General features: G+C 35.2%; 1 protein-coding gene across 1 annotated transcript in view; it reads right to left on the reverse strand.

Moving 5' to 3' along the window:
* Positions 1–827: 827 nt before the first annotated feature.
* Positions 828–12,417, reverse strand: part of LOC115216316 — a 53,813-nt gene continuing 42,223 nt past the window's right edge. Inside the window, exons 5-6 of the mRNA XM_029785524.2 lie at positions 3,460–3,510; positions 828–1,125 (exon numbers count right to left, since the gene is read on the reverse strand). Coding sequence (XP_029641384.1) covers positions 980–1,125; positions 3,460–3,510 — 197 coding nt within the window. The 3' untranslated portion in view covers positions 828–979. The remainder of the gene's footprint in view (positions 1,126–3,459; positions 3,511–12,417) is intronic.

Genomic DNA, 12,417 nt, shown 5'->3' on the forward strand with positions numbered 1-12,417 from the left:
ATGGCACTCGAGGTCCACATGGTGGTGTTAAACAGGTTGACGAGTTAAATCTACCACATAAATATAAGCCACAGCAAGATTTGATCTGTGACTTTCAGCAATAAAGAGTTTGCAGAAATGTGTTTTTGAGTGTTTTCTTTCTTGTATTTGAAAAGGTGAATCTTTTCCGAAATATAGGTTTCAAATTTTGGTACAAGTCAAAAGGGATGAAAAGCAAAGTCTACTTCGGTGGAATTTGAATCCAGTATGTAGAGACAAATGAAATACTGCTAAGCATTTTGCCCGGTGTGCTAACGATTCTGTCTGCTCGCCACCTTAATCTTTTCTGAAATATCTGTGTAATGTAATGCAATATCTTTACTCTGTTTTCATTTATTGACACCACATGTATTCTGCCTAACTTCTCTCCAACATTGTTCTATGTTTAAGAAATGAGAATTATTTACATTTGACGGATATTTGTCCTCAACTTGTTTGTTGTTAACACAACGTATCGGCTGATATACTCTCCAGCCTTCATCAGGTGTCTTGGGGAAATTTCGAACTTGGGTTCTCATTCCTTCGATGTTATTATTATTATTATTGTTGTTGTTGTTACTGTTCAGGTCACTGCTTGGAATCGAACTCGGAATCTTAGGGTTAGTAGCCCGCGCTCTTAACCACTACGCGCACGGGCATATGGCGTAGTGGTTAAGAGCGCGGGCTACTAACCCCAAGATTCCGAGTTCGATTCTCTCCAACATTGTTCAGCTTTTTTTTTCTTTCAAACATAATAAATAAACCAAAGCAAGGAACAAAATAATTCAAAATAACAATAAAGAAACATATTTCTTTAAATCTAAGTATTTTTAATAATTCTTGTAATTGCTATACATGATGAAGTTTGTTCCACTTTGTCTCCAGTTCATAAAGAGTTGGCTTTAGAAAATCAGATCAGTAGTTAGGAATTTGTGTTCTTCTGCAAAATCTTTCCGTTTATTCATTCAGACAAGGGTGTCACGCTCGACATGCATTTCAAACCGCACATTCTGTAGTCACTCTTGCAATCATCGAAGGACCGTTTGGAATCTTTTGATTCCTTTGCACAACTAACCAATTCTGAGACACACAGTCGGATATAGCAATCTGGAAGTAAAAGAGAAAAAAGACAAAAACAAAAACATTATACCACCGAAAATAAATCAGTCTTGTTAATCAAAGTTTATACAACATTTTCTTAAGAATACACGAGAAACTCGCTTCGCGACCACGTGATTTCAGGTTCAGTCCCACTGCACGGTACCTTGGGAAAGTATCTTCTACTGTATGTATGTATGTATTATAGCGAGCTTCCACTCCATTTCCGTCTATCAAATTTGTAATCTTCAGCCCCATTGATCTAAGGTGCTAATTAGGCCCTTCCTAAGCCTACCGAGGATATGTCTGTGAGCTCCTCTAGAGATGGCCTGAGCGTCATCTCTGTAGCGACTAAAGCGAACTGATGGGAAACTCTTCTTTAAAGTGTCTAAAATATATAGCCCTATAAGGTCGTATATGTGGAGGTGCGTGGCTTAGTGGTTAGGGTGGCAGCACCATGAATGTAAGATTGTGGTTTCGATTCCTGGACCGGGCGATGCGTTGTGTTCTTGAGCAAAACTCTTCATTTCACGTTGCTCCAGTCCACTCAACTGGCAAAAATGAGTAACGCTGCGATGGACTGGCGACCCGTCCAGCTGGGGAACACATACGCCATGGAAACCGGGAAACCAGGCTTTAAAAAGGGCGCATTTATTTATTTTATTATAAGGTCGTATATGTCCTATATATTTTAGACACGCGCACACACATGCATACGATAGATGTGTAAGAGTGATTGTGTGTATGTGTGTGCGCGCGGCACGCATGTGTAGCTAAGTGGTTAGGGTATTCGGCTCGTGATTTATGGTTGTGGGTTCGATACTTGGCGGTGCATTGTCTCCTTGAGGAAGAAGCCTTATTTTGCGTTGCTCCAGTCCACAAAACTGGCAAAAAAAAAAAGTAGTACGTCTATTTCAGAGGGCCAGCCTCGTCACATTTTATGTAACGCTGTTTGGGAACTACGTAAAGAGTATGCGTGTCTGTGGAGTGCTCAGCCACTTGCACGTTAATTCCAAGAGCAGGCTGTTCTGTTGATCGGATTACCTGGAACGCTCGTCATCATAATCAACAGAGTGCTAGACCACGTCCTTGTGCATCAAGATTCACCGTTCTAAAAAAGGATATTTTTACACTCCCTCGATGTTTTAACATTTCTATGATATTAAAACGTTTTTTTATTTTTTTATTATGAAATGGACGCATTTTATAAGTATTTATATTTTTGCCAGCGTAATTATTCGTGGTAATATATGTAAAATAAGAGGACAGCGAGCTGGCAGAATCGTTAGCACGCCGGGCGCAATGCGTAGCCGTTATGTTCTGAGTTCAAATTCCGCCGAGGTCGACTTTGCCTTTCATCCTTTCGGGGTCGATTAAATAAATACCAGTTACGCACTGGGTCGATATAATCGACTTAATCCGCTTGTCTGTCCTTGTTTGTCCTCTCTGTGTTTAGCCCCTTGTGGGTAGTAAAGAAATAGGTACTTCGTCTGTCTTTATGTTCTGATTTCAAATTCCCCCGAGGTCAACTTTGCCTTTCATTCTTTCAGGGTTGATTAAATAAGTACCAGTTAAGCACTGGGACCGACTTAATCCCTTTGTCTGTCCTTGTTTGTCCTCTCTGTGTTTAGCCCCTTGTTGGGTAGTAAAGAAATAGGTATTTCGTCTGCCGCTACGTTCTGAGTTCAAATTCCGCCGAGGTCGACTTTGCCTTCATCCTTTTGGAGTCGATTAAATAAGTACCAGTTACGCACTGGGATCGATGTAATCGACTTAATCCCTTTGTCTGTCCTTGTTTGTTCTGTATGTTCAGCCCCCTGTGGGCAATAAAGAAATAAATATATGTAAAATGAGTTATATGCTTGAAAATAGCATTTTAAATATGATACTTTGAACTAGAATGCTTAAAGTAGAACATTTTACCTCGCTTAAATACGCTACTTTGAATTAACTATGATCAAGGCGAAATTAAACTTATAAAATGTTTCTAAAGGAACAAAAATTCCTTTGAAAATTATTCCCATTCATTATTCTGCAAAAAATACGGATATTGAATTTGTGTCTTTGAAATATATTAATTCTGCTTATTGTAAAAAATAAAAATGCTATCTTCACTACGCTTCAACATTAAGTGTCTGCCAATTCATGTATCTCTTTTATGTCATTATATTTCTGATGGATAGACTGCCGGCGATTTCCGATATCTCAATTTGATATCAGTGATTAAAAGCAAATAATCTAATTTGCAATATAACTTAAAAGGCATGGAAAAACAATTAACGTGAACACAATTTTCTTTTCTTCGTTTTTGGTTGTTTCAAATGGAGAGGTATTGTTACTTACTAAAAAAGAATTTCGTCTGGTCACAGCGCAAATCTTCCAGTGATGAACGATCTAGAAGGAAATAAATGTAACGATATAGTTATTACAGATGTAAAATTAGTTAATATGGAGGAAAGTTTATTTCTGGCAATCATACAAGATGAAATGACATAAGATTATTATAAAAAGGATGGAGCCTTTGAGCTGCTCATTTGCACGCATACACACACATGTATGTATATATGTATATAAATATATATATATATACATATACATATATGGCGGTGCCCCAGCATGGCCACAGCTCATTAGCTGAAACTGGAAAAATCAAAATCAAAAAATCATATATATAAATATATACACACAAATATACATACATATGTATGTACTTATAATGTCTGTGTACATACATCTATGTATATATATATGTATGTATATATTATATATATTATATATAATATATATATATATATACTAACACTATGACCCGGCTTTGCCGGGTCATAGTGTTAGTGCATGCATATACATCTGCATGCGTGCGCACATACACGCGAGTACTGTCCAAATCTCCGACCAATCACATACACCTAGCTGGCATTCAATTGGCGTATCAAGTTTTGGACATTTTGATTGGGTTTTGGATAGAAACTTCACAAAAAGGTCACTTCTATTGATTTTTTAATGGCTTTGCAGGGTGACTGGGGAAATGTAAAGATGTGCACGACCACCCTTGGACGGTTTTGAATGACCATAGAAAGTGCAAGCCCTCTAACTGAAAAATTGTGGATTTGTATAAAGGACACGCACACAGACATTTTTGCTGTTTATATATATATATACTAGCAGTATCGCCCGGCGTTGCTCGGGTTTGTAAGGGAAATAACTATATAAGCATTTTTAGAGAGTTATAGCCAAAAAATAGCAAAAAAATGCATTAAAAATTGAAAAAAAGTTAAGGTAAATTTTTTTTTTAATCGTTGACACATCGTAGATATTTTTAGAGAGTTACTTCCCTTATATAAAAGCGAAAAAATGCATTAAAATGGAAAAATATGATGGTAAATTTTTTTTAAATCGTAGACTCATCGTAGACGCACGCTAATACCCAGAAGGGCTCGATATGAATCACGACTATAAGATACCGCTTTTGGTTAAACTGCACCGCAAAATGTGGGAGTAGTTAGGAATCTAAATCGTAGGAGACAGACACCACACAACTTCACTCTTATATAAAGATGCTTTTTTTTTTCAGTCATAGAGTTAGATTTATGAAGGTCTTCAGTAGAAAATCCTTCGAATTCTGACTCGCTGCTTGATATAATGAAATTCGTATCCATTTTTTGTCAGAATTACAAATTTTGAAAACACAATAGGAACAAATTTCGAAAAAAAATCTCCATAATTCACGGAATTAAAATTACACTTCGATTTTTGTACAAAACTGTAGTTGAAGTGTTTACGAAGTATAATACGTGTTTTCACGAATGTACTAAAGAGATTTGCTCTGATATTCTCATTTAAATATGAATAGGTAAATTCGGGCGGCTTGGTAACTATATATAAGTGTCGTCTGTTTATACATAAACACTGTTTCATACTGCAATTATATATACATATATCTCTTATTATAAAAGGCAGATTTTATTTTATTTATTATAAAAGGCAGATTTTATCTGCCTCCCTTTGGGAGTTATACAAATCTACAATATAGGATTTCTTCAATTACAATTTACCTAGCATTTTTGAGAGTACAATGCATCGCGTCATGCCAGGTCCAGTTTTTAAAATTTAAACTCCAATTAAGCAAAATTTACAGAAAACTCACATTCTGGTGTGTGTGTCAAATGCTTTTCTTAGTCTGGTTTACACCACACGCAAACGCACACACACAGTGGGCAACGAATAAAATGAAAGTAAATAGCGACAGAGTGATTTGAGGAAGACTAAAGTGAAAGTATTCTGTCTATGACGATGATAGATACATGAGTAAAATGTATGGGAAGCTAAGAGCTAAGAGTGAGTGAAAATGTTCTTGGAAGAGAGTAATTAGTAATAAAGTAAACATACACTCATACATACATACATACATACATACATACATACATACATACATACACACACACACACACACACATACATACACACACACATACATACACACATACATACATACATACATACATACATATACATACATACATACATACATATACATACATACATACACACACACACATACACACACACACAGTATTGAAGCTTGAGAACAATCAGATACATTTGCAACACATCTGTTGAAAATATTATTGTTCACACACATACATATACATATATACATACAGACAGATAGACACACACACACACACAACACACACATGATCCAGCATGGCCACAACCTCAAGGCTGAAACATATAAAAGAATAACAGAATAAAATGTGTGCAAAGTACAAGAAATATTTATGCAGTATATGGGGATTGGACAATAAGCGTAAGGCAGTGTCAATGGTGGTTCCAGAAATCCCGAGCCATAAACTACAGCCTAGAAGACGAGCCTCATCCTGAAAGATCTGTAGAACTCGACAAGGACATCCTGAAAACCCTGGTGGAACAAAATATCATCGTAACTGTTGAGGAACTAGCAGAGAAGCTTGGATTTGGTCATTCAACCATTCATTGACACCTGTGTGCTATCGGAAAGTCAGCAAATTGGGTCAATGGGTTCCTCACGAACTTTCCGAGTCTAATTGCATGCAGAGAGTGAATGTATGCTTTTCTTCTTTGCTGTCATATCTCACCACTACTGCGCTATGTATATCTATATATATAAAACTGTAGTTGTGTGAGTGTCTGTCCCCTTCGATTTAGATTCCTAACTACTCCCACATTTTGCGGTACAGTTTAACCAAATTCGGGTAGCTTATAGTCGTGATTCATGTCGAGCCCGTCTGAATATTAGCGCGCGTCTACGATGAGTCTACGATTTTAAAAATAATTTAACATCATTTTTTATTCCATTTTAATGCATAATTTTTCGTGTGTCGATGGCGGCGGAGTTGGCGTCCACGCTCACACCTGCACCTGTGGGGAAGGGAGTGTAAGGAAATCAACGTCGTAATGCGTTGTCAAGGAGACCAGTGTTCTTTTAGAACAACGACTTCATGGCTTGAAGACACCAAACAGAAATGGCTAAGAAAGCGTCTACATGAGTCTATGATTTAAAAAAAAATTACCATCGTTTTTTTTCCATTTTAATGCATTTTTTCGCTATTATATAAGGGAAGTAACTCTCTAAAAATGTCTACGATGAGTCAACGATTTAAAAAAAATTTACCATCATATTTTTCCATTTTTAATGCATTTTTTGCTATTTTTTGGCTATAACTCTCTAAATATGCTTATATAGTTATTTCCCTTACAAACCCGAGCGATACTGCTAGTCTATATATAATCTCTTATTATAAAAGGCAGATTTTATCTGCCTCCCTTTGGGAGTTATGCAAATCTACAATATAGGATTTCTTCAATTACAATTTACCTAGCATTTTTAAGAGTACAATGCATCGCGTCATGCCAGGTCCAGTTTTTAAAATTTAAACTCCAATTAAGCAAAATTTACAGAAAACTCACATTCTGGTGTGTGTGTCAAATGCTTTTCTTAGTCTGGTTTACAGCACACGCAAACGCACACACACAGTGTGCAATGAATAAACTGAAACTAATTCACTGTGTGTTGACAGGTAGAAAATAGAATGCGATGGCGATGGCTATGGCGATGGCGATGGCTATGGCGATGTAATATTTGTTTCTCTCTATGACGCTCATAAAAGCATTGATGTACATGTGTGCGTGCGTGAGTGTGTGTGTGTGTCATTCCTCACACACACGCATCACATACATATATGAGAGTGGCAAACACAAACGTTTCAAACAACTACATACAAACACGTGTGTGTTTGTTATTAGTAAAAAAAGGCGCCAAAACACAACTCACTTATCATTCCAACACATTTGCAAAGACACACGGACGGTCGAATAACAATACAGAAAAGGTAAATTGGTTTTTATTTTACTCTGTATATTTTATTATATAATATTATATATAGATATATGTATATATAATTGCAGTATGAAACAGTGTTTATTATAAAACAGACGACACTTATATATAGTTATTAATAAATGTATGCATCCGTTTAACCCTTTCGTTACCAAACCGCCCGAAAAAAATTTTGGTTAATGTGACCAAGCCGCCCGAATTTACCTATTCATATTTAAATGAGAATATCAGAGTAAATCTCTTTAGAACATTCGTGAAAACACGTATTATACTTCGTAAACACTTCAACTACAGTTTTGTACAAAAATCGAAGTGTAATTTTAATTCCGTGAATTATGGGAGATTTTTTCCCGAAATTTGTTCCTATTGTGTTTTCAAAATTTGTAATTCTGACAAAAAATGGATACGAATTTCATTATATCAAGCAGCGAGTCAGAATTCGAAGGATTTTCTACTGAAGACCTTCATAAATCTAACTCTATGACTGAAAAAAAAAAAGCATGTGGTATTTGATCTCAACCTAAACAAAGCGAAAGAAACGATAGTTTGTTATTTCCCACAACCTTAAATGAAATTAAGGCCTATTTTGCCATAAATATTATTATGGGTATTAGAAAGTTACCCAGAATAACAAATTCTATCGTAAAATTTTGTTGTATACCCAATTGAATATTAGCTAATAACCCATTTTCTATAGCGATGTTTGAACAAAATTTTAATAATTTTATATATTGTTGAATTTACCTGTATCTACCTGCAATTAGAGTCACTTTGTGACAAAAATTATAGTATAGAATTGGTTGAGAACATTTCACTAAATTATCTTCCAAAAATCAGATTAATATATTCATAAATAAAAAAGTTATAGTTGTTTAATGAAACCAGACTAAATTTATGATTACGTTAGAACTTAATTGAAACACATAAGGGGTGTATTTTGGTCAGAAATATAGTAACGAAAGGGTTAAGAAAAACCAAAAAATATTTTATTCTTTGTAAATGTTGTGTTCAAAATAACATTTTCTTTTAAGAATGTGTATATAACAAAGTATGTGTATATAACTACGTGGCTTATATCTTTATATATAAGAGTGAAGTTGTGTGGCTGTCTCCTACGATTTAGATTCGTAACTACTCCCACATTTTGCGGTGCAGTTAACCAAAAGCGGGTATCTTATAGTCGTGATTCATATCGAGCCCTTCTGGTATTAGCGCGCGTCTACGATGAGTCTACAATTTAAAAAAAATTTACTATCATATTTTTCCATTTTAATGCATATTTTTCGTTATTATATAAGGGAAGTAACTCTCTAAAAATATCTACGATGTGTCAACGATTTAAAAAAAAAATTACCTTAATTTTTTTTCAATTTTTAATGCATTTTTTTCCTATTTTTTGGCTATAACTCTCTAAAAATGCTTATATAGTTATTTCCCTTACAAACCCGAGCAACGCCGGGCGATACTGCTAGTATTATATAATAAAATATATACAGAGTAAAATAAAAACCAATTTACCTTTTCTGTCCGTCCGTGTGTCTTTGCAAATGTGTTGGAATGATAAGTGAGTTGAGTTTTGGCGCCTTTTTTACTAATAACAAACACACACGTGTTTGTATGTAGTTGTATGTGTATGTAGTTGTATGTAGTTGTATATGTATGTGTATGCGTGTGTGTGAGGAATAAGACACACACACTCACGCACGCACACATGTACATCAATGCTTTCGGAGTGATATGTTAAAATATTGAGTTTTCTCGAATTTTGTCTTAATTGGTGGTAAAATTGAAAGAAATTTTTTATGGCATCACCCACTGAAGTACTCTGAAAAATCTTAGGTAAATTCTAATTGAAGAATTTGTGTGAGGAGTAAATGGTTATGTATTTATTTGTTTCTGTTTGCTGTGTTTTTTTATTTTTTGAGTAGTGGTTTAAATACTTTCAGTTTAGTCTTCCTCAAATCACTCTGTCGCTATTTACTTTCATTTTATTCGTTGCCCACTGTGTGTGTGCGTTTGCGTGTGGTGTAAACCAGACTAAGAAAAGCATTTGACACACACACCAGAATGTGAGTTTTCTGTAAATTTTGCTTAATTGGAGTTTAAATTTTAAAAACTGGACCTGGCATGACGCGATGCATTGTACTCTTAAAAATGCTAGGTAAATTGTAATTGAAGAAATCCTATATTGTAGATTTGTATAACTCCCAAAGGGAGGCAGATAAAATCTGCCTTTTATAATAAGAGATATATATATATATATATATATCATGCTCTTTCTCTTTTTATCTCTCTCGTTGCTCGCACGTGACCATCGTCCATCTTTCTTTTTCTTCACAGACGTTCAAAAGATTGGACGTTTTCTTTCTCTCGCTTCTATCGTTTCTCTTTTCAAAGAAAATATTTCTCCCGGCATTCACTATTTTCCTCTCGTTCTGGTCTACGCCCCTCCATGTTTTTTTCGTTCGGTTTCCTTGTACGTCTCCACTTTTCTGGGGGTTTTTTCTCAAATTTGACCCTCCGTAAATCCTAAACTTTATTTTGGAATTTATGGGAGCAACTGTCATTGAAGATTCATAATGTCGTTGAATGCTCGAAATGAGGAGTAGACAGACAGCCGACAACTGATGAAGGGTCGTTCTCTATGTTTACTTGTCCTGTTTTCCATTTTTTTCCCTCATTGTTTGCGTATTTAACTTATTTTTTTTTTGTATTTCATATTGGTTACACAGCTGGCGACATAATGTACCCATATATTACATACATTCATATATATATATATATATATATATATATATATATATATATATATTGCTACATAGTATAAAATCGTACAATATTTTTAAAGATTAAGAATATTCACTTTGGAAATCCTGCTTCTGGGTAAGCATGTTCCTAAGGTATTTCACGTATCGCAAAAATATTGTAAAAAACTTTTCTTCGAAAACTACTGCATTGCTAATAGCAAAATATCAAATAATAATAATAATAATAATAATAATAATAATAATAATAATAGCAGTACCAGGCAGTGGCTCTCATGGCTTCTGATCTTATCTGATTGGAAGTGTTATCATGTACATTGTTTTGTCTTGGTATAAAAGATGGGCTACAAATATTCTGCTCAATACCACAGATTTGCTTGTCAATTGTTTGACCATAACCAGTTGAGCATGTCCCTTAGTGGTTGACGATATGTACATCTCTGATCACAAGAAGAAGTAGTGGGGAAGCATCATAGCCATGTGTTGAGAGGAATATTTCGCAGTTTAAATAATCCACCTCTGGAAGCATGGCAGTTTCGTTCAACATTCCAAAACAGCCCTTATTCAGGAACCTTTTGAGCAGGATGAGCTACTCGACCTTAAGAAAATTTTAACTGGGCCCCACCTGCAAGGTCATGCACTGTTTATCTTGATATGAGATCATCTTGTCGCGCACATATAGTTATGATGCATGTGCCTACTGTACCCTTATCAGACGGGTAGTCATGATGGGTATATTGGGCTTCGTATATTTTATCCCAGTGTCAGTTTGATGGCATGCACTGCTCTCTCTCTCTCTCCCAATAATAATAATAATAATAATAATAATAATAATAATAATAATAATAATAATATAGTTGTCAGAGATCAAGAAGAAATAAAATGCTTTCTAATTGATGTATCAATACCGGCAGATGACAACGTGTCTCTAAAAGAAATGGAGAAACTTTCAAAATACAAAGACCTGGAAATAGAGGTAACCAGAATGTGGAATCTAAAAACAGAAACAATTCCTATCATAGTAGGTGCATTAGGCATGATAAAAAAATATTCAGACAAATACATAACAAAAACACCAGGACTTACAAACACATATAACATACAGAAAATTGCACTACTAGGCACTGCATACATCCTACGCAGAACACTTTCCATACAATAACCATCAGAGTATCACAACAAATCACAGCACATACCCAAGGCACACAGAGCTGCGCTCGGTAGTGAAGTGAAAACGCTATAAAAATAAAACTACTGAATAATAATAATAATCATCATTTGAGAAGCTCAGAAAGTATATAAACACTTGCGAATTGAAATCGAAAAAATGTAGCATCTCAAGATGGTTACAATACCAGTAAGAGCCCTAGAAATTATCAAAAAAGGAAGTGAAAATTATTTGAGAATGATCCCTGTTTCACAATCTTTGTGCAAACAATTAGTGCGTGTTACTCGAAACTACAAGTTATAGTTGATGTTTTTTGTCAAGTACGACATAAACATGTTGCTTGAGAAGAGTTAAAGAAGCGGGAGCGATACGAACACACTGAGACATGCGACATAGATTCCTCTACTCGGCTGGTGGTTCTTTCGCTAGACTGAATTTGGTAACCTTTTTTATAGCTGTTAACAATCTTTCTAGAATTTTCGGCCAAGCCATTCAGCAGAAAAACCCGCACACTTTCTTTGAAGTTTACCGCCTCCACCATTAAATGTCAGCCAGTGCTGATTGGTCGAGTCGTATTAGTATAAACCCTAATACCTTTTAAGACAACGTATTTCCTTTTATGGAATGTATTAACACGTGCTTCTAGTTTGGGAAAATCTAAGAGCAATGGTTCAGTTTCAGCTGGGGTTTCACTACAGGTTAAATGGACACTGGATTACATAAATAATAATGGGCCTCAGTCAGTCTCGACGATGAGTCTTACACTATTTGATGAATTACTTTTTCATTTAATTAGCAGTATAGCCCAGCGTTGCTCGGGCTAGTTTTCTTTTCGACCCTTTAGAATTGGAAATTTTGAAAAGTAAAACTTTTGCATTATGTAGCTTGTTATTCTCTTTAAGTGAACATTTTTCTGGTTGAAATACACTGAAAAATGGCGACACAGCAGTAAAAAAATCGTTAAAAAATAGGGATTTTCATAGAAAAAA

Source organism: Octopus sinensis, linkage group LG10, assembly GCF_006345805.1.
Source record: "Octopus sinensis linkage group LG10, ASM634580v1, whole genome shotgun sequence".
NCBI lineage: Eukaryota > Metazoa > Mollusca > Cephalopoda > Octopoda > Octopodidae > Octopus > Octopus sinensis.